Source organism: Botryllus schlosseri, chromosome 13, assembly GCF_051294905.1.
Source record: "Botryllus schlosseri isolate E-star chromosome 13, Bs_hap1, whole genome shotgun sequence".
In the NCBI taxonomy this organism is placed as follows: Eukaryota; Metazoa; Chordata; class Ascidiacea; order Stolidobranchia; family Styelidae; genus Botryllus; species Botryllus schlosseri.
The window spans coordinates 10,965,620-10,989,826 of record NC_137248.1 but is presented as its reverse complement, the minus strand read 5'-3'; the positions used below and the strand labels follow the sequence as shown (position 1 = coordinate 10,989,826).

General features: G+C 40.3%; 1 protein-coding gene across 1 annotated transcript; it reads left to right on the top strand.

Moving 5' to 3' along the window:
- The first annotated feature begins 977 nt into the window (after window positions 1-977).
- On the top strand, window positions 978-23,979 carry LOC145454590 (uncharacterized). The gene is made up of 21 exons (XM_080332582.1): window positions 978-1,123; window positions 1,186-1,317; window positions 3,700-3,822; window positions 4,844-5,006; window positions 5,534-5,613; window positions 7,323-7,427; window positions 7,519-7,545; window positions 10,352-10,387; window positions 10,761-10,843; window positions 10,901-11,018; window positions 13,257-13,415; window positions 14,633-14,746; window positions 14,809-14,932; window positions 15,000-15,183; window positions 16,432-16,597; window positions 16,711-16,870; window positions 17,231-17,427; window positions 18,589-18,761; window positions 21,288-21,435; window positions 21,627-21,748; window positions 23,696-23,979. The coding sequence occupies exons 1-21, from the start codon at window positions 1,033-1,035 to the stop codon at window positions 23,885-23,887; spliced, it is 2,697 nt and encodes an 898-aa protein (XP_080188708.1). The 5' UTR covers window positions 978-1,032; the 3' UTR covers window positions 23,888-23,979.
- Window positions 23,980-24,207: the final 228 nt, after the last annotated feature.

Sequence of the window (24,207 nt, the reverse complement as noted above, 5' to 3'; positions counted from 1 at the left end):
CACATTCACATACACCTGCATCCGCATCTAAAATCAATCGATACAAACTGAAAAGATTTTTTGACTTCAAAATACTCGAAATCGGGTAATTTGATTGTTATTAGTACTGAGAGGGCATTTCCTCCGACGTTGGCGTCAAATGTCCTTGCCCGTAGAGAATAACCGAGATAAGAATCTAATCCTACATCAAACCTAATAATTAAAACATACCCTGCCGAAGGCAAGATTAATTTCAACTCAAAATGGGCAAGTTCAACTTGAAATATTTCTTGTTTTCGTCGATGAATCAGTTTCAAAACGAATCAGTGGCTTTCACCTCATCAAATCGGTTGGCATTGAAAATCAGAGGATTACAGAAACCGACGTCTGTCATCCTCGTGTATTGCAAACTCACATGCATCAGGTACCGCGAAGCTGTTGCAGCACAAGTGCTGTTCAAATTAAACTTTAGATTTGGATTTCTGATACGCTGTTTCAGCCAGAAACTGTCATTTGTGTATTTTAATTTCAACTTAGATTCAAGCAGATTACGTGATAGCAGCATGGGTCAGGCAAGGCCACAGTGCAGGCAGGGTTTGAGTTAACTATAAGACCGAGATTGAGGTGTCACAGCAAAACATCGCTTATATTCGGGACCAACTGGATGCACAGAAATGTGTAAAGATTAGAACTATAGCAGCTCTGATATTTTTCCCAAGCTGCTGTAGTTCATTTAAAATTAAACCTATTCCAACGCATAATGAGGGGAAAACCTTGTATGGAGATGAACCAAATAAGTTGAAAGGCTCAAATATTTTGAAGGTTCACCCCGTAAAAGCTGTGACCATTCACATGAATGCCTGCAATCTCAATAACATCACCGATGCGAAAGGTGGTTACAGGGAACTATCACCCTCTCTGACACAGTGTAGAATAGGGTAATAATTAGCCGCGGGACTTTCGAACGATATTTCGTCGAAGCGATATGGATGCAGATATCTCGATTTATAGTAATCCCATCGCCATGTTCATATTACATATACAGTTTCTTTTATGCGAGTAAGAACGCTATCTACATCCGCAATGAAAGAGTTGCTTGTCGCAATTCTTGCAGTTATTACGTCATCTCACTTCGTGACAGCAGGTTGGTGTACTCGCGTACTTTCCCCGATGATCTTGGATCTGTACATACATTATTATTGACAGACCCCTGCAATACGAATTTTGGTGGGTGCGACCAAACAAACGGCCTGTGCTGGGGAACAGGACAAAACACTCATTATTGCACCTGCAGGGCAGGATTTGAAGAGGTGCCAGGTTTCCAGCACACGTGCAGAGGTAATATTCTACTATCGTCATAGCAAGCATGACGGATGCAACTTTCAATTTCAAGTTTAAAAACATCCGAAGGTATCGTTTCCTTGCATAGGATCTGGTAAACGCTATTTTGCTGTTGGAATTTGGGGTGTTATGCTTTCGAACAGTCACGGCGGTCATGTCGTCACAGTAACTTCGTTGCCATGCGGGAATCATTTTGGTCGTATTTATATCTATACGCAAATAGGCCTACTCGCCCAGGCAGTTCTAGAAATCCCTGTTCCCGCCAAGTACAAATATATCCGTTCCGAAGCAATACCACTTATTGTGGCCAATATGATGCGTCTTGTGTGAATGTGGGCTTTTATAGATATATATTGGTTCGTGGTTTGAGTTAACATTAATATATATCACAGAGACAATTAAAATGACTACCTCGAGAGTTTCAAAAGATCCCGTCAAGTATGATTGTGCTAAAAGGACCGGTAAAAGCACTTGGACGCGACCCCGCTGACTTCACATCCTGAAATTAAACTATAATTAGGCTGGGCAGTTACTTTACATATTCCAAGGCAGACCTCCACTTAGAACCATTCGGAGTGTTCGTGACTTCCGATATGTTCATATTGCCAAATTTATTCCACTCGAAGCTTATCGACTGACTCTCATCAGCAGCGAACGTCAGTAAATGTCATTTACCAAATTCAAAAAATAGAAAGTATGAATCGCGATCGACGTATAATAACGCACAGGTAACGTTACAGCACAGAGAAATTCTACAAAATAGACGAATAGCAACACAACACTAGTGACATAATCGCAAAGTATTGATATGTTCTTTCTAGCGGCGGAGAAAAGATTAGAACGGAATAAATATGTTAACCTGAACAATTAATATATTGTTTGTTGCGATATTGAAGCATATTGAGAAATATTTTCGAGGTATAATTTGTCGAGAAACGAAGTTCTACCACCAGATTTTACTGGGCGATCACGCGAGTAAATTCTCGCGTAAGGTGCCTTGAGCCAAGAAATTTCATTCAACTTCCCGTGGTTCGGTTAATTGCGGCACAGATGACAAAAACATATCAATTAACCGTATCTTACAGCTTATCCTCCGTGTAAAGATGGTCAAAGTCAAGGTCACATGCACCAGTTTGGAGATAAAGAGAAATGCATATTAACTTGATCAATGATCACGTATCGAGTATCGTGTATCAGTATTGAAAATTAGGGATGGTGTGAACCTAAGAAAAGTTCGGGTTCGTGTGAACGCGAACCTTTTTGAAAGGTTCTGTGTGAACACGAACGTGAACCTCGTGACGTCATATTGCTAATTCCAACCCTATCTTTCAATGAAGTGATAGCCTATAATAATGTACACGATACCTAGCGAAGACTCGGGCCACATAATGTCGCATTGCTGTAGTAGGTTACATATTGGCGTTTTAAACGTCGCTAAATGTATCAACCGCGGTTATCAAAGGATATAATAATCTCATAAAATCAATACATTCCGTCGCTTTGTCAACAATTTCGACGAGGACTTACCATGAAATATAAGCTTACGCCTCAATGGTCTTAGCCAGACCAGACAATGTGTTCGGACTTCGGAGTCTGAGTATTGCTATATTGATGTTGAGCAGAGTGTAAGACGGGTTTCTATACTCGCTACTGATACCATAAACAACAAGTTATATAGCAGTAGCCAGCACCTTAATCGAACGAATTTGGTTTTAATGATACAGTAAAGATATGACGTCAAGATTGACCACGTACGCCCGCTCGATATTTTACATCAGTAAACGATATCAATGTCATTGATTGGTTGAATAAGCATCATTCGCTGACTACGTATATCGCTCGTGATGTTGTGTGATTGCGGGTCAAGCTCACAGCGGAGAGTCACTAAATATTCAAAACGGAAAGCTGAATATTTCGAGAAATTTTTGGTAACAAAAAGCAAGTAAAACTTTTAAGGTTGTCATGGTGCATGCTCGCTTAGTGTTTATTTTTTATGCTGCAAGCGCCATGCATAGAGTGACCCGCAGTTGAAATGCAATAAACTTGAACCAAAGATCTTATAATGAAGTGCAAATTACAATTTACCAAAGAGGTTCACAGTGCAGAACCTACCAAGGTTCTGTTGTGAACGCGAACCTCTAAATTTCCGAGGTTCACACACAGAACACGAACGTGAACCTCACGTTCACACCATCCCTATTGAAAATCAGTTTCATTAGAGAGACATGCTGCAAACTGATACTTATTTACAACTATGGTTTAGTACTGTTGCAATTTTCAACGCCAATGGCGTTTTCAGAATATATCGAATGTAGAAGCGCATGTTTCAAGAACATTCATTGCAATTTTCTTGCAATTCTCATGATAGCATGTTTCCAGATGTCAACGAGTGCCAGGTAAATAACCCCTGCGGTGGAAACGCCATTTGTCGGAACACAGAGGGGAGTTTCATATGCGAATGCAGATGCGGTTACGTCCTCGACTATACAGGCACTCGATGCTGTAAGTTTTGAAGTTTGCTTCTTGTTTGTATGTCCCTTTAATTTAACTATATGTACACTGAATTACGACAGAGCCTCGAAATAGCTTTTTCCAAGGGGTAGCGACTCAAATATGCTGCTGATCCTCTACTGCAGCGTTTCTTAATGCTTGTTGCCCACTAGTACACTCTTCGCGGAATTTTCTGATACCCACCGTCTACAATCTACATGCTACTATGGTCAACGGAAGCAAAGATAATTGTAGCAATGGAAGCAATGTATTTGCAACTGGCATGTTGAATGCACACTTGCACAATGCGCAGGCTATACTAAAACAGTCTTGCAAGTCCAGCAGCATCTACAGCGCAACAGCAATCAGTTAGTCAGTCAATTTACTAATGACTTTTATGTTACTGTATACTTGGTAGTGATCAAACCGTATTGCGGCCTGTACTATGACAGCATAGTAAAAACAACTCGGTGTTGACTTCTAGGTGTTGAACCCTTCTTCTATATATAACCTTTATGATTGGTTGCAAGTCATTAAAGTCCAAGGCATATTTTTTCGTGTTGATAAAACACCTATATTGTATAAAGACAGTATCTGGACCAGGTCGCTAAAAAGAGTAGAGTAAAATCGTTTGTATCACCTTTTATCAAAATTACATCCCAAATCCCAAACCTCATATGTAATGGAAATGGAATTCCTCTGAAATCTTACATTAAATTACGATTACTTCGCAAATATCTCGCTAATGATGCTAACAATGACATATGGGATAAAAATTGTAATAAGTACAGTAAATAACGATTATTCTTGTCCAACGCTGGTTACGATCCTGCTATTATGATACAGCTATTAGAAAATTTCGACCACAACTTCGAGACAACAATATCATCTCCCACTTTTTACATTGATAGTATATGGTCATTGAAATATAACTGCTCCCCAATTATAACTTTTATCGCAGATGCTAACACATTACGCACGTGATTTAAGACATACGATCCTCTGTTTTCAACTTCTCATACTATACTTTCAGTGAATGCCGCTCAAATCACTGACATGTGTATCACTCCGTCGGAATGCGAGCCTGTTAGAGACGGGGTTTTCCCACGCCGAGTAGAATTTGATACCACGAATTCAGTGAACTACAAAACAAGTTACAGGTTCTGGAAGTTTGCCAGGAATCCTATCAACACCGGGTAAGACTTTGTGGGTGCGCAATGCGCATGTTATTATATTCGTATACAATGTACATTATACAAACATATTTAGAATTCGAATGCTCATTATTATGCGATGGGCAAACTTACGCGTGCCTTATCCCCGCCTGGTGGCAACGTAACATTCAGCATCAGACCGAAATCAGAATTTCGTCCAAAGCCTTCAGAATACGACTGAATTTCCATAACCACAATCACTGCGCCCCTTGCCGTGGATGAAGTATCACCCGGTATCAGTTTGCCCTATACCCTTATCTAATTGGTACTAACTTACATTTGGACACGGCCGTCTGTACTTGCAATGTACTGGGCAACATAAATTAGCAATTTTAATCAATATATAAAAGTGTAGTCCATTGAAATCAATACAGCCGGGCCTAGTATTGTAGGACCCGATAGAGCACAGGAAATCCCACATATAGTCACTAGTAGAACTCAGACTGTTACAACCACCAGTACGTGTATCATGCAGTAGTCGCTCAATAAATGAATTTTGACTTTTGCAGGCAATTGAGTTGTTCTTGCGAAGAAGGATTCAATTTCAACGCCTGCGGTTACTGTGAAGACCAAAATGAATGCTTTAGCAGTAAGTGTGAATGTGATTAGAAGAGTGCCTGTGATTTCAAGTGCATTCAGAAAACTTATCGTAGATTGTCAGTTATCTTACTCAATTGCAAAGTCTGTTAATATGAAATTCACGTTCTTGCATTATCGAACGCAGGCATGTCAAACATACAAATAGCGGGTTAGATATGCAGATTTGCTACTCTGCTCGTCAGTCGATTTCATCCGGCCCGTGACGCAATCCTGAGCAGATGATAAAATGCTAGTATTATTCAGCACATTTCTACAATATATAATTTCAAGTAAATAATCACCCAAGACGACAAATGTCCAACATGTGCACAGGCCTACTACATTATAACCGTTCGGTGGTCATGTTGCAAAATGTAAACATGGACTGCTGAGTCTTTGAGGGAAAATGTTTAACAAGCTATATATACACAGGTATTGTAATACTGAATATAGTAAAAATAACTGTAGCCGCACTGCTGCTGTGAGATTGCTGACTTGAATCGGTTCTGGCCGTACAAGATACGTTCGCTTCAGTTGTTCATCAAAGTTGGTACATAATTAATTTTCAGAAGTCTCCCACGATATTTATAACATTGTCAGTTCGTTCAGTGCCGCGGTCGCATAACCTTTTTTCTTGTCTTGACGAAAATTACATTCGTCTAAACCGGACTGGACCAAATCTCAAAGAGTTCGCGTTTTACATCTCCAGCAGCATTCTGCACAACGCGTGCACTGCTCATGCACCGTGCACAACTGCACAATGTGCACAAGCAGATGCACAATAGCACATGGCCAACACGGCGTCATCTCATGGATAAGACAAAGAAAGAATAGAAATATGCTAACTTATATCTTCTTGACCCTGCTACTGTTCTTCAAGTCGTTTATATCCAATCGGCCAATCATTGCATTTCAGCAACTACAGTGTTGGTGAATAGAGGCGTTGCTAGCCCTAATGGTCAGTAATAATAAAATATTATGATTTGTATGGGCTTGATAATAAAGCACTACACTGAAAACGGAGGTATTGACATCATTTGACTAGAATGACTCGCAAGCGACTCAAAATAAGATCGACATGCTGCCTGATGAAAGGGTTTGTGGTGTTGGACAGCTGTTATTACCTATATTAGAGATAAGCAATTTGAGCATGGGCTGATCATGGGTTTGAATTTGAACTTTGGTTCACCGATTTTCGGAGCTTCGAACGGAGTTAGCAGAGGTGGTCAGTAACGAAGTACTTCTACTTTTTGAATTACTTGAAGTAGATTTTGCCTACTCATACTACTTTTTAAGTAGGTATGATTTTAGACTACTTCTACTTCTACTTGACAGTTTTTAGTTTTGCAGGCAAAAATAAGCGTAGAATACCTACTTACTTACTTACTTGTGAACCACTACTCCTACTTCTACTTGAGTAGAAATTTCGGCGTTACTTCTACTTCTACTTGAGTAGCGACGGTGACTACTTTGACCACCTCTGGGAGTTAGTCACTACTGTAAATTGACAATGTCCAACAGACACGAATATAACCATTGTAAGGATTTGATTCAAATAGACTGTAGCATTTGAAGGTCTAGTCCGGCACAGACTGAGTATTTGAAAACATTATATTCAAGATCCACTCATCACTGTCATAGCTTGTAGAGCGGTCGTGAATGCATACGCTTCAATCGAAAAACACCTTTACTATCATAGCGTATTACTTGCCTTTGTAGATCCTTGTACCGGCGGAAACATTGAATGTGTAAATACGGAAGGCAGCTACTACTGCCAATGTGTAGCAGGCTACACACTGGGTCCATGCGGTACGAGATGTTACGGTAAGTGAATATTATCGTGATCTGACATATCAAATATAGATTTAATATATATATATGGATAGGGCTATAACATTGTGTATAATTTTTCCAGGGCCAGGTCAAAGAGTACCAGCTCAATGTGAGTCGGATTTTTGGTATATGTATTATATATCGACGCAAGTGTGAATCAAGAAACCTAGGCTACACGTACGAACCATTTATGGTTTATGAATACCACGCTGCCGTTTCGTAAGCAAATGGTATTCCTGTATACCAGGGGTCAGGAGCATATAGCTAGGGGTGTAGGGGCTCGAAACCCATTTCAAAATCCTAAAATATATGTTAAATATTGCTTGTCTATAATTGTTAATTTATCAGTCCAGTATAACAGTTTTTGTTCTATTATAGGGCATATACGGCAAATATTTATAGTTGTTTAAGTGACAACTCTAATCCGTCGAGTTCGATAAGTTTGTATAATCGCTGTCGTGTCGGTATCCGATGTTACTCGCGAGTTCGCGAAACTGGACATGGAATCCTGGATGGCACGATGCGAAGATGTCAAATCCACATTTTCTTCCTGATAATCGTTGAGAAAGGAACTCCCTTGGAAGAGAAATTCCCAATTATAAATTGAAATTACGAACATAGCCATACGGACGAATTAAGACTAGATTCACACTTTTATTGTTGTGCATGTGTAGTGTATACAAATAGTGATATATGTTAATTGTCTTAAGTTTCGAAAATTACCAAATAGCTCTCACGTAAATACAAGGAAACTTTGTATAACTTGCAAAAGGTTCGCGACCCCTGTGGCATATTCAAATCTCTGGCAACCAGCTTGATTAGTGCGGATATTATAACATCACATGAAGAATCCCATGTAGTGAACTATGATTTTGGGCCACTATGACGTCACCAATCGACAATTGTGACATAACTGTTAATTGTCATCATCATGAGTAGGGCTGGGCACAATGATTCGAGTACTCGAATATGAATCGAGTATTAATTTTAATGATTCGAGTCGAGTAGTAAAAGACGATTTTTTCGAGTACTGAAATTATACGCTCCTCGCCACTGAAAGTTAATTTATCAGAGAGAATCATAGTTTCGATACTAATTTTCACTGTTGAAGCTTAGATTAAGCCTTGAAACCTTGATTGGCCGTATTGTAGCAAACGAAACATGTAGTACCAGGACCGTAACTGCCGCACCCCAAACACCCCAATCGGGGGTCCTAGCTCGAAGGGGGCCCAAAATTATTTCATGAATTAGCATAAATTATAGAGTATTTTTTGAAAATTTATGCAACTTTTTCAAAAAAGTTTCGCGCTACGCGAGATTTCAAGTTGCGAAATTTCTTTATTATTGGGTACTCTTCCCCCAAGAAAAAATACGCCACATTTATAGAAATGGGCATATCAGCGTTAGCCATCACCGCGCCACGACGAACCAAGACGTATAAAGTCTTAGACCATGCAATATGCGACTCCAAGTAGTGTGCCAGAACGATCGGCAGCGAGAAATCTTCGGCGGAAAGGAACTGCCCTTATACTGACCGAAAACTTCGTTATATATACAAATTACATATAGGTTTAATTGTCCATAGGCGCCTGAATGACTAGCGCCGACTGTCTTGGCAACTTGAACCTCACAAGACAAATACCATCCCACAGAGAAAAATTATATGGCAATGAAGAAATACCAATTTGAAATCGTGTGTACTTTTAGTTTAGTACGTTTTCCCGATTCTATATTTTTTGATATAGCAGACAGGAGGTCCCGAAATAACATCATGTAACGAAGTCATACCAACGCCCGAATATGTTTAATTATTATTTACGGGCTCTACAGTTTCGAAGACACCTGACTAAGCTATACCGGTTCATATGAGCAGAGAGGACAAGAAATTCATAGCAATATATATGAAATTCCCGATCTTATTGACCGATTTTTCAATAATTATCGAAAATTTTCGCGCATCGCGCTGGCTCACGAAACGGTACCACTATAACTTCGTGGTAAAAGTGAACAACGTGATGGGGGACGGTTTATCACCTAATGGAAGCCCATGACTCAAGTTTCTTGGGAGCCTGACGAAGTGCTGTTTCGTTCCTGTCAACGGGTATACACCCGGAGATGTTTAACTATTATTGAGGGTTCGTACCTTTTCAAACTCACCTCACTCAGCTCTACCGGTAAATCGGATTACGTGAGCAGAGAGAGGGGAAAAATGAATAGCAATATATATGCAATTCCCGATCATATTGACCGATTTAGTCATGAATTATATAAATTTTTTCGCACTTCGCGCGTTCAGCCGATAAAAACTGACTCACTAAACGTATACCCAATGTAGATGACATGTAGCGGTAAACAGGGTGCAGCCTGAGGGGAGTCTGAGGGGCTAAGTTAGGTTTATCACCCAATATGGGGCCCAATACCAACGTTTTGGGGGGACCTGACGAAGTGCTGTTACGGCCCTGTGTAGTACAAAGCTACGAAGGTTACTGGAAATAGCCCATTTCCGAAGTCATGATCATCCCACAACATTGTCACCAAGTGCAATGAAATCGGTGTGGTCGAAAAAATACCAAAGTATCTTTAATGCAATGGATAACAGGCATTATATTCTTTGTGGTCGCATAAAAGGTACATATTTGCACTTTGACATATCCCATACTATTATGACGTCATCATGAGTGACACTCGATTACTCGACTCGACTCGAAGCATTTTATGTGGTTCAGAATCGAATCACCCCGGTACTCGATTTTGCCCATCCCTAATCATGAGGCTCTTTCAATTGGAAATATGGCTTTTTTGACGAAAAAGTGCCCGTCTGCTGTTGCAGACTTCAAACGACCAATATTTGACACGGTGATCGGTGTATCGGTGTCGACATTGGCTGCGTCGATAATGCAGTTAATTCTTTTCAGGCAACCCCACAAACCTCAATTCGTTGATCAGTGCAGGTAAGACATAAGCTGTAAAGTAGTGGTTCTCAAGCTGGGGGCGTGTAAGCATCTGAATGGGGGCGAAGCCGCAGTTAACTGAAGAAATTTTAGCGCTCTACGCGATTTACCTCAAATTAATAGTTCTTGCTCTGTCTATTCTCCTAATTTCATATTTGACAATTCTCTCGTCAACAACTATAACTTTCAATGCCATCAAACTATCAGTTGGCATTGCTAGCATTCTGATTTCTCCGATATTTTGTGATATCAGGATAAGGGGGGCGCGAAATTTTTGACTTTAACAAAGGGGGCGTGTCTAAAAAAGCTTGAGAACCCTTGCTGTAAAGGAATAGAATGTTTGTTCTAAAATAGAACTGTGTCTGCTTTCCAGGATTAACATTCCGGACGTATGTTAGACCAATAGTGTTACAAGACTACAGAACGTGTGCACCAGGCCGCCGCGAAGGGGAAACCGTACGGCTAGAAAATGCCAAATCCGGTCATTTCCCGATAAGTATTTTGTATATTTAGACGACTCAACGATTGAACGTGGATGGCAACTCAAATCCTGATATCGCTGTGACATGGGTGTGCAGCACAGGTCGCATAAACCAAAGAAGCATACTGAAAAGTTTCGCTGAGGGCGAAGGTAATCGTAATAGAATGGAAATTAATAGTATAAATATAGGTATCGAGATCTGGTTAACCTGTTTCAGGATTTTCGCTAAACTTTTCTCATCGCTAGATGCGACAAGGCTAAAACTTTGATTATCCGTTGATAAAAATAGGGAGGACCCTCATTTATTGCGATTTGCAATCACTTAGCTTTCTCTTCGTGACATCCTGCGTCAGTGTTCGAGATCCTGATTGCCACCCGATAGTCATAATGCAATGAGACGAGCTATAAATCGGTAGTGAGCGATCGAACGAGTAGGTGCCGGATATCACGAATTCAAATCCAAACAATGATTTTCAATTTTTTGAAATATACAGTCAAGTTTTTGCTGGATCTTTTTTCATTTATTGACCAACCACAAAAACTCAAAATTATGCAAATCATAACAGTTGAATGCCAGGAAGATAATGTGACGGAAGAAGGGGCTGGACCGTTTTCCGGATACTAATTTCCTGTCCTTCCTTAGAAATCGGTGGAAGTCGGCATGGCGTAATTAATGATTGAGCGAGAGGATTCTTTGTGCGATCACTCCATCAGTTGGTAATGAGTTCTATATTGTGACTACTTGTACCGAGAACGAGTATTAGCGGCAATCAATGAATGCGAGAGGGGGAAATTTCGGGGCTGTTTTCATGGAGTATCAAGATTGAATTTCCATAAAAGTTTAGAGAAGCCCGGAATTTTCGCCGCGCTTCGCGCACTAATATGATTTTACGAACGTATCGGTGAATATAATTTACGTAGCGGGTTGCGTGGTTCCGTTCACACCGCACTGTTGCCCATACGAAATATTTTATCACAGTAAATATGGCCCATCATAACGTTTGAAACTACCGTTACGCAATCTAGCATTTACCTGTCATATTGTAATCTAGCACTATAACAGCCCATGGCGTGTCCTAATCTGGAAAATTGGACTCTAACTTTTTTTAGCGCTGCACCTGTTTTAGCAGGCCACTGTTGAAACTTTCTAGACAAAAGACACGATACATATTTCCGCTTTTTAGAAGCAGTATTTATACTTCTCTTTCAATTCCCAGTATCATATTTTGAGTTCTCATTAGTTTCAGTTCTTTTGTCTGGAGAACATAACATGTTGTGTTGAAGTATATAAGCAAGTGTAGTAATGCCTCTATTTTCAGAAAATAAAGCTATACTAGATGGCATTTTTACGATAAGCCATAATTTTATTAACGTTTTTACTAATCGGCCAAAGTATACTAACACGGTATCCGACATAACTTTCCGTATTGTTCCTCGACCGAACTACGGGCTTCATTATATGGGGAGGGCGCCATACATGATATTTTCTGTATCGGGGTGTTTGAGTAAACAGACGATTTTTATCGTATTCCCATATCAATGCTATCATTTTCATTTCATTCCTTGATGCGGACGAATGCTTGTGCTGTCGAAAATTTATACCTCCTGGAATGCGTCAATATGAATCAAGCTCTGCACCTTTCGCATAGCTCAATTTGCAGCTTTTGACAGTCCATGCGAACGCATTGCGATCGTTTTCACAACTACTTACTTACTTGAGTAGATTTAAAGTCAGTCAATTCTACTTCTACTTCTAGTAGTTTTTGACTGCTTTTAAAACGACTACTTCTACTCGTAATTGAGTAGATTTTTGCATCGCTACTTCTACTTCTACTTGAGTAGCTTTATTGGCTGCTTTGATCATCTCTGAATCGTTTGCAGCTATTGCGCTTTCTTCTATGATATATCATCCTCGTGACAAAGTCGCCAAAATGCATTCATTAAGCCCAGCCCTTATGTTCAACAGGTAAAGTCTCAAACGACGAATTTCTAAAGAGTCAAATCTGTGAAATATCCAACCTATATAATTAGTTACTATAGGTTTTCCTATGCTCTAGGGAAATTCATCTGTACTCCGCAAACGATTCGACGAGTAATCCGCCATTGAACACTTGTTACAGTCGCTCAACATCCGTTGCTACTCCTAATTGTTCTTCAAATTTCTCTTTCCCGACAGTAGACATATCATATCGTTCACCGCGCGATCACAATTTTCAACACTATTGGCTGATGGTCAGACCGCGGACGCGTATAAACTGCTAATAATGATCTATCCCAGGCAGTTTTCTTAATCCTCAATTTATATCATCGAAGCTGTGTGCAAATTGAAGCATGTTGGCATAATCGTCATATAATTAGTACGCAGTTACGTATCGATATATACTGCAGCGTCTTGGGATCCTTGGAGTTGCTGGACTGTGTGCAAAGCCACCTGTTGGGGTGGTTTGCAAACTAGAGTGAGAAAGTGCAGAAACGGACTTCCTGGAGTGGGAAACTGCAACGGCGAAGGATCTCAGAAAAGGTCGTGTTATACCGGAACTCGTTGTCGTAAGTAAATTTTGTAGCAAAGTATATAAATGTCTTAAAATATGAACTTCTGACAGAATTATTGCTCATGGGCTACGTACGGAATATGTACACCTATGCACTTGAGAAAGGGCATAAATTCACACGCATAACTCCTACCAAATCCGTATGTATTTAGACCTAAATATTGGTATCAGATTCCCAATTTAAAATACTTCACATACAACTCCTGTCGTATCTGAAAAAGAGTATAAATCCGACTCCGATCCTGCTCCGGCCAAAAACTAACAAATCCAGCCATTAACCGCTCTGGTTCTGGCTCAATCCGGCACTCTACTCCGGTCGTATCATAAAAAGTATGAGTCCGGAAGCGATCCAACTCCGGCCAAAAATGAACAAATCCGGACAACATCCACTCCGGATTCGGCTCCATGCCCCGCTCTATCGTTAATATTGGAATGAAATCAGCGTCCTCTTCGCTAATGAAACATAAACAATGTATCGAGAATGTTGGCGCGGTGGAAGGTGTATTAACGCCAGTCGTCGGGCGAAATCCAAATCTGAATCTCGAATGAACTCTCGAATAAGTAATGTGAATTTGAATATCGACATGAAAAATTTTTAATTCGATTTGAAGTGACAACAAGAAATAAATTTTCCAATTGAATTTAAAAAGTCTGAGAAAAAAATAAAAATTTGGATTTGGATTTTGTAATGGTAATAGACAGAAAATTGTGAACTTCGATTTGAATTAGGCTACAAATTTGGAATTGGTGCGTGGACACTCCTTATTGCGCTGTGTGCACTAAATCATGAATTAAAAGTTAACAATAATATTTTCAAATACAAATATTATTCACAAAATTAGGTCATTAACTGAAAACAAAATTTTGCGCTTTCGCCACTAGAAAACGAATTCACAATTGCACAATAATTTTTCATAATATTCGTACTCGCGATTTTTCTACCGATTTCGGGCGTTCGTGAATCACGTAATATATGCCGAGTAGGGTGTGTGAGTTTATACGAATTGTGTGCATAACGAGTAGTGATAAAATAACCAATAAAAGATAGCGGCAGCATTATCACCGGCGGTTGGAACTTAACTCACCCTCTGTCAAAGTGTGAGCACCCTTGGTGTTGTGCTGGAATGCGAGAAACTGATGGTTAGGATCATACAATATCAATGTAGCTGTAGACTACAATCAATGTTTCAAGCTTGTTTCCAACACTTCCAGCCATGAGAACGCGGAAAGACATCACCAGTTTGACAACGACTGAGGAAAACGACTTGATACAAGCAATGAACCGATACAAGGCCGACACTTCTACCACCGGTTTTCACAGCGCAGGTCCTTTCCCCTTGCACCCGATCAACACGATAATATTCGTCTAACATTGCGTTCGCAAACAGCATCTGCACATGGATGGCCGGGTCAATGCGGTAATGGCGGATCTTGCTGTCCTCATGGCGCCAAGGTGGAGTTTCTGGCATGGCACAGATCTATACTGTTGAATTTCGAAGAAGGCTTGTCAAGGTCAATTAGGAGATGTGTTAATAGCGGCGTCAGTATCGTTTTGATGCGCCAACTTTTATTATTATAGATACCTCAGAGATAAACAGCTCGGTATACCGTATTGGAATTGGCTCGCTTCGAACAGAAGGCCACCACCTTTGGCATGGAATAGATTCATTAATTTTAGGGAGAATCCGTTCGCAGGTATGACTGTTCTGATTGACAGAACCGGACCGGGGAGAGATATTGTGCGAGACACCACGATATACCAGGTAAAACTAATACTAACTGTACTGTAAGCCAAGTAGTAGTATAGTTAATCGTCGAAATACATTAAAAAGACTAATGAATAAATAAATAAATAAATAAATAAATAAATAAACTATCATGGTATGGGCAGTGATCATAATAAATTTTATAAATTCTATACTGAATTGTGTAATTCGGTATCTTTTTCAAATTCAGGACTTTGATTTTGAAAAGTGCTAGTTTTGTGATGACTTTGCATCCCTTGTCATAAGAACCACGTGAAATCCCCCTGTATTACGTTAACCCAGTGGGCAGTGGCTCTAAAGAACCCTGTGGGCTCCGGGAGTGAGTCTCAGTAATTCTTTGGCGATCAAGACACACACTCAACTCATTACATATGATTTGTGATGTTACGCTCGTCTTTGCCGCCAATGATTGGACGTATCATGGCCCGACCAGTATTCGAATTGTTACTGTTGTGGGGGTATACGTGGTTTTCATAACGCCGTAAGCAGGGGTTGCGGTCGAACAATACGATGACACTTTCCAAGCTGATCTCTCGCATTTCTGAACTGTTATCTGAAAGGGAACATCAGAAGTCGAACTAATTTGCCATTTATATATTCATCATAATGTTTTTGTTTGGTGTGAAAATTATATTTGATTGGTTTTGTTCTTGTAATACTCTGTTGGTACGCAGTTCATTTTGTGCACCTGTAACCTGTAGTGCATCAAATTAGTCAATTGATGTGTATTGTGGCTGATTTTATGACTCGACGAAAATTCGAGGTTCCGCGAAGGCTTATTGATTAGCGCAAGTGTTCCGCAGATTAGTAAAGGTTAAGAAATAAGAACCACTGCGTTAACCGAATATATTTTCAAATATTGTACTGATTTGTTGTGTCATTGGCCATTTTGCGTTAGTCGCGAAGATACATCTTGCAATATCGAAAAAAGCATACGACCTCTCAACCAAATCTACTCTTTACAGCTATTTACTTGATTATAGATTTCAGACCATTCGTTTATTACTTCCACTTGAAGTATCCTACGTTTAACATGTCTCGGGAATTGCTACTTCTAGCTGTAATTGAATAGATATTTACGACGTCCCTTCTACTTCTATTCGAGCAGCTGTGCTAACTACTGTGACTCCTCTCATGTATAGGCCTGGTCATGTGACAGCACACATACCAAAAAGCGACACGGAGGCTTGGTATATTCGCCATATAAACTAGAAAACCTTCAACATTCGTATGATGTTTTGCTAGGAAGGGTTGGACTTTGCCGAGAGGTCATGGAGAGATATCGCGCTCCGCAAGATCGAACCGCACTTATGGCACGAATTTGCCGAGTCAGTGGAAAGCGGCCACGGTGGACCTCACATATCAGTTTGCGGCAACGGCGCAAATCCACAGAGATGTGCAATTTCTCTTGGTGAGAATCTAATCATATAACTGTAGTGAATACATTACAGCATGTTCCTTAAAAATTACAACAGCTTGATCAACGGGATATCTCTATCATAATTAAACTCATTTCTACTTCAGGGAGATTGAGTTTCGCAGCTTTCGATCCACTATTCATGTTTCATCACAGTCAAGTTGACCGCCAGTGGGCGATAGCACAACAGAAATTGGCGGACGCAAGAAATGAATCATGGACTGTACAAGCCGCGATCGAGTTGACGGAACCGGCTTCAAATTTTGGGTATGATGGTATGATAGAAGCATTATCATTTGTCACATGACAATTTAGGCTAATGCACAAAGCCAGTAGGAAACAATCTCTCTGAGGTGCAGGTATATAAGCAAATAAAGAAATCGAGCGACTTTGGTGGGGTATTATAATAGGGATGATGTGAACGTGAGGTTCACGCTCGAGTTCCGTGCGTGAACTTCAGAAATTGAGAGGTTCACGTTCACAAACGATCCTTGGTAGGTTCTGCACTGTAGTACAAATCGTAATAGTTGCTTACGTCACGACATTGTAGAAATTCGTTGCGTATACATTATACAAGAGTAGAATTCTCACTTACAACATTTTCCAATTCTGTCTCAATGCTTCCAGACGCCGACAAATGCCTTTCGGCAACTACACTATCAACCCGTTTCCAAGAGTACAAGCCGTCAACACGATGAGGGATTCGTATTACTACCAAGAATTGACCGGTGTCCGATATGACGACTTGTCTAACGATGGTTATCCAATTGAAGCAGGAGCACGAGCGTTTCTCCGACCCGCCGGGCCTGAGCAGTTATTCATAGGTAACGTTAAGGCTTACACTAATAAACTAAAACATGAATATTGAATACTGACACCGTGATAGGATCAAAAACTCTGATTTTTGTTGTTGCTAACCTAATGAAAACCCAATCGCAACCAAAGATTCGGTATTTCGAGATGACCGAAATGTATTATCTCGCCAATAGCCTAGAAGCTAGCTGCTTGACTCCTAAATTTGGAACCTGATGGTTTATCAGGCTCGGAACTAATTTCGACTTCTTCGGTTCAAGGCACTAGGCAGCCGCGTTACGCGGATATATGCGGTCGACAGTTATAACGCTTGATATTTGATATAGGAAGGTAGATGACATTAAGCTCAATCCACTTTTATGCGAGGCAAGGTTAACAATAACCACCAAAACACATTTCTTGTTTCTTCTCTCTCCAAACTATGAATCAAGCAACAAATCCTGCCGAACAAATTACAACACTATTGACTGGTATTCAAGATTGAAATAAAGTGATATAGCGTTATAACAGTCGATCACGTACATCCGCGCAACGAAATTATACACGGCTGTCTTGAACCGAAGAATTCGAAATTAGTTCCGAGTCTGAAATACGTTGTGAATGGTGTTCTGTATGATATTGGTATGCGCGTATTAGAGGGATGAAAATTATCAAGAAGTATACATCGCGAATCTGTTATGACGTAAATAGTGCGCATGGCGTTACCACGTCCCGGATTAGGAAGGCAAGCTCTCTTTTAGCTACGCTGGTGTTATGCGTGTTTGAAGACAATACGGCTGTTTAGTATTTCTATATTTTACAACCGACGTTTAATCATCATTCAGATATCTTATACTCAGTGGTGGCCCTACGATTGGTGGGCCCTGGGCGAGACTTCCCAGGGGATATAAGAAGGCTATGTAATCGCAACTTCTGGGGGACTCTGCCCGCCAGAACCCCTTTTGCATCTATCATTATCAACTTTATTTCGCGCCATATGGACCGGACGCAATTCTTCTTGATTGGCAGTGCCAATTTGGCACACGGATTTCGACGTTTATTCGCTATAATCCTTGAAAAAAGCGCCTGAACAAAATAGGGGGCCCGTCGACCAGGGGGGGCCGGGCGACCGCCCATCTCGCCCACCCAAAAAGCCACCACTGCTTATACTGAGATATACGCATACATTCCAGGGCATTACTTCCAGAGTGATGACGAAAACTTCTACGTTAATTACTACGAAGATGACAGTATCACACCATGCAACAGAATGCCGTCCACCAGAAGACTTGGGGGAGTATTGCGACTTGGAACTGGCAATCAATTCCAACTGACTGTCCCGCACCTGACTTCTATCGGTGATATCGTAAGATTTTCTGAGATGGTCCCATCTTCAATTTTTCCTAACTTTTCGCAAATTAACTTAGAGAAGTTTTTTCAGGGCAGATTTAGTTAACAATAATTTCTTCGAGAATCGTGCGATTTTGTTTTAATACATTTCTGGCTTTTAAAATGGGTAATCCATTCCTAAAAATGATAAAATACGCATAATTTAGGCCTACATACTTGAGTCCAACTGTGTTCAGCGTCAAAGTCATTATGACGGTTGGGCAAAATCGAGTACCTGAGTGATTCGATTCTGAATCACGTAACATGCTTCCAGTCGAATAATCGAGTAGCACTCATTATAACGTCATAACAGAAAGTAATATGTCACAGTTCAAATATGTACCATTTATGCGACCACAAAGAATATATTGCCTGTTATCCATCACATTAAAGATACTTTGGTATTTTTCGATATACCGATTTCATTGCACTTTGTGACAATGTCGTGGGATGATCATGACTTCAGAAATGTGCTATTTCCAGTAACGTTCGTAGCTTTGTACTATATGTTTCGTATGCTACAATGCGGCCAATCAAGGTTTCAAGGCTTCAACAGTGAAAATTAGTATCGAAAGTATAATTCTCGTTGATAAATTAACTTTCATTTGTGAGAACCATATAATTTTCGTACTCGGAATAATCGTCTTTTACTACTCGACTCGAACCATTTGAATTAATACTCGATTCAGATTTGAGTACTCGAATCATTGTGCCTGGACCTTGTCATTATCATTGAAACTTTCATCGAATCATAACATACAAGATGAAGATTGTGGCATAATCAAAAGATAGGAGGGTGTCGAAACTACTTGAATGGTTTAATCAGACCACCTTGGGCCTGGAACAGTGGTTCCCAACCTTTTTCTCTTCATTCCTCACTTGTGTTTTTTTACAGTTTTCATCCCCACAACCTAAAATCCCTCTATTCAGCCCTTTAATATGCCCTATCCCTGAATTCCCCACACGTGTGGAATTCTCCACCGGTGGCTGGGAACCACTGATGGCTTACAGCATGCAAATGAGACGCATGTACGCTGGATGAAAAGAAATAATATAATATAAAACAACTGCCAATGAATGTGGAAAATGTCGGTAGGCGAGGTCGGCCGTGGTACCGTAATCTTAAGAGGTCTTTAGTATTCGCAATTATGAGAGAACGGTATACCCTAGAATGACGTCAGGCCGTTCGGATGCTTCCATCTAGGGGTGTGCAGCCCGTGGGGCTATTAGGCAACGGAATATCGGTGTCAGCCATATTTACCCCAGCATACGCCAAGACATGTATTTTCGGCCAACATGCGATTCCACGAAGTACGCTCCCAGAGAGATCGCCGAAAAAGGTTTTCACTTAGATTGGTCTGGTACGTGTGAACGATTCCAATTTTATTGAATAGCGACAACCTTTACGGAAGTCACGAAATAACGACATCCTTCCACAAAGTAATTAATAGCGATACGGGCACACCTGAATCTAAATCGCGAAAACCTCAAGAATAGTCGTATAGCAGTGTGATGTGGGTCGGTGCTATCAGTTTTCAACCACTACCATCAGCTCTACCACTAAATCTGATCCATACAATATATGCAATTGTCAATACTTTTGACCATTAATATTACCTAATCGCCGTAAATCGCGTAACACCCGACTTTGTTCGCTACGGAAATCGGTGTATCCGTGTTTGTGTGTGAAATACATAAAGGTTATAGTGATGAAATTACCAGTACAACACTGGGAGTCTGTGTTGACCACGTTATGGGTATCCAATACCATCGTTAATCGGGAGCTGAAAAAGTGGTGCTGTACAGCCCTGTTAAAACAAACGCTTTTCCGTTCCCTTCAAAATACAAATCATCAAATACTTCCCCCTTCCCCCAACAACTATTGTGTGGCTACGCTCTCGCTTCCTTGCAGGCGATCAGTGCATAGCTGTAGACTAGGTGAGAGTTCCCCAACCTAGTTTCGCCGTGGTCCCCTTTGAAAATGTTTATCTCCGACTTTTCCAGCCGTTTGCGAAAATTAAGACGCGTTATAGCAATTGAAAAGTGATTTATATAGTAATCGGTATGGTTAGAATGATAAACTGATGTGAATATACAACATACAATAACATGATGATACAATAATTATTTGTTTCATATCCAATTTATGTTATGATTGAGCTCTTGTTTTTTGCTCTGGCACTGTCTGCAGTAGGACTGATGGTTTGGTGGTGGAGGGGACAAAATAAGCGCAATAACAAAAATTAGCATTAATCATAGTTCTTTTGTTATAGTGGAGTAGACTTAGTAATGATGATTTTTTTCATATTTTGGCCCCCAGGTTGGAAACCCATGCTGTAGTGCAGGCTAATGTAGAATATTCCGTCGTGGCTGATAAAAAGCCTTAGGGTAAAGCATAGGGTCCAGGGATATCTAGAGGTAGATCTAGATATCCCTGATATGGGATCATAATGCATTTTGACGAATATTTTAAATCACCTTATCCTCGCGAATATCTGTTCAGTTTCGTCGAGGCCTGGATACGGACATAACCATAAAGACTTGCTACACTACCAACCCAGATTGCAGAGAGCGCTGTCCTGAAATTCTAAGGCGCGCGCGAATCGACTCCATGCCGAGCCCAATGCTTATCTATTACATGCCTGGCGCCCGTAAGTATATCAATAACAGTAGAAAACTGTCATGCTTCCTCGTAATATCTGCTCTGTTTGGGTTGGATAAGTAATCTGATACCCCACTAAGCTTGACTTATAAGTGACATGATTCTTGAGTGTCCTGAGCTCCTGATGGAATCACTGGAGTACTTTGTTGCATCTGATCACAACCGCCACTGTACTTACAGCGGTTGACATATACAAATTTGACTGGAGTGTCGGGAGAAGAATGCCGAGTTGGTATGTTAATCTGGACGCGAAATCGCAGTGGCTCTATTTTTATGGCAACAGGGCGAACGATGTCGTACAGGTAAATTACATGCATTTTGTGCAATATTCTGCTTCTCTAGGGAAGTCGACGCATCGATATGATGACGGTCGGGTTAATTTTACTTGCCGAAATACAACGAGATCGAGCATGCCGTTACTAATGTAGTTTCATGCTATACAGCGCAGACCTTGTCACAGAATGTACTTCACCAATAAAGATTTTAACCAACTCCAAATTTTCATTATGTTTACGTCACTGATTGTACAGAACTATGCTATACGTAACGTGCACAACACGGAGCCGTAGAGTCATGCACTGTATGGTATTATGTAGCCTACCAGCTAGATTGTAACTCGTGATGTGGCGTAAGTACGTTTCTCAGATTCCTATAGCATGCTGCGTCTGCGATTCATTGAAACCATGACACCCTGTCGTAATATGGGCCGATAGGCTGTATATTGATTTCAGAGGTGGTTGTCAACGATGCTACTTATGTAGAACTAGAAGTAATCCCGTATCTTTTTGCTGGTAATAAGTATACATACAAAAGTAGGAATGTCCAGACCCTGCCAAACCATCTTCAAATGGAAATAAAAAATGGAAGGTATGAAAAGCATAGTATTAAAAGGTATATTTGGTCACGGCAGGGAAGACTTTTAGTGGTCAATCGGATATGGCTATTTTCGAAGTTGCAATATGCATCTTCGCGACTAACGTAACATGACTAATGAGTAGGGCGATTTTTTTGAACTAAAACGGAAGAATTTGACTTAAAAAAATCAAAATTTGACATTTTTTGACCTTAAAAACATAATTTTGACCAAATTTTGACCTGACGTGTGCAAATTAGGTGTTTTCCCGCATAATGTTAGAATTGCACTACTTTTTACGTGAATAAACGAAATCTGGCCCTACGAAGAAGTCCAGTAGTTACATCACGTATTATGGTAGAAATAATCAATATTTGTTGTAGTACAACGAAAGATATTTTCCTACATTCTCGGGTAAAAAGTGTCTGTCCTCACTAAGAAGCTCGTCAAGAATGGAGAAAGAACGTTCTACGGCAGCGGTTGTTGGCTCAGAACACTGAAGTTGTGCGTACACTGCTGGTGACACACCGTGTTGCTTCACTCTGAAAATGGTGTCTACATCACAATTTTTCATCATGCGCTTCTTGATATTAGAACCATGCCATGCCAACGCAGTCTTGCTTCAGTTAGGATATTGCCGTACGTTCAGCATGACACCATGTCAACCTATTCGTTTCATTTGAATGTTTATGATTCGCAATGAGCAGACAATAGGCCGTGTACAACGTTAGGCCATAAAGTAGGCTACAAGCTGTAAAATGTAAAATGATAAGTTCACCGACAGTGCAAAATCTACGATACAAACGAAATTCAGATTGCGAGAAAATTTGGACTTGTGAAACGATTTTGACAAACTTTTTTGACATGTTCAAAAGCAAATCGTCCTTCTAGTGAATAATGACACTGCATTGTCCTACGATGTACCATAATATCGAAAATGCATTCAGTAACGGTACTACATAAACTATTCTGCCTAGTTGCTATGACAATTTCACACGTAAAAGTAATTATAGCTTATCTCAAAACTTATTTCTAGTTTTCAAAATACAAACGCGTAAAGTAAGTATCATCACCTAATAAACTGTTAAACAGAAACGGGAGTCGTCCTAAAACATAAACACTTGACAAGGTAGTGGAAGTTGGCAAGTAGGCTTAAGCTAATAGTTGACTATTTCTTAAAAATAGAAGTATAACGTTACTGACCGCTTCTGATTGATATATGTGCAAAAATTTTCTCGACCATTTTAGGGTGGCCTCATGTTGAATAAAGGACATTACACATTACATTAGAAACTTGAGTGTTTAACTGCAGTTCGATGGTACCGCCACCATGGAGACTGAGAGCCTCGTAGGCCTGTGTATTATCCACATAATAAACTTTTGCCTCTCGCAACAGGTCAGGACTTACGATCAGTATCTGAGGTGCGATGGTAGACTGGGAAGTAATGCAAGACTTGTGGGATGTAGAATCGCAAATGGAAACGGCGGGGCTTGCATCTTGCCCAGCGGCATATATTTCCTCATGGATAGAGATCGCACTAACTGCCAACGAGGATTGAAGATGATAATCGTATCTAGACTCACTTGATGTTTTGAACATGCATAAAAACCTATTCGATGGAGCGCGAGTGTTCGAAAATTATTACACGCCTCCTAGAAATATAACTATTGTTACCGAAATGTTTTTGTCTACGACGATTTATACCGTTAGCGTAGTTCGCTCAAAGACAGACGACAGACAGAGAATGCTGAAAATATCGTCGTGACTCTCTGACACTGTTTAATTATTATTTATGGCATGCTTATTGGCAAAGGGAATTATGGGAGGGACAGATCTATTTCAAGAATGTTGTGACGTAACGAATCCACAATGACACATAGAGCCGATGACTTCAGGGGATAATACGA

Excerpts from the sequence above, each read along its gene's own strand:
- LOC145454590 (XM_080332582.1), top strand. The coding sequence starts at position 1,033 with ATGCGAGTAAGAACGCTATCTACATCCGCAATGAAAGAGTTGCTTGTC. Across the intron at positions 1,124-1,185 it reads ATCTCACTTCGTGACAGCAG|ACCCCTGCAATACGAATTTT; the intron begins GTTGGTGTACTC and ends TATTATTGACAG. Across the intron at positions 7,546-10,351 it reads TCAAAGAGTACCAGCTCAAT|GCAACCCCACAAACCTCAAT; the intron begins GTGAGTCGGATT and ends AATTCTTTTCAG.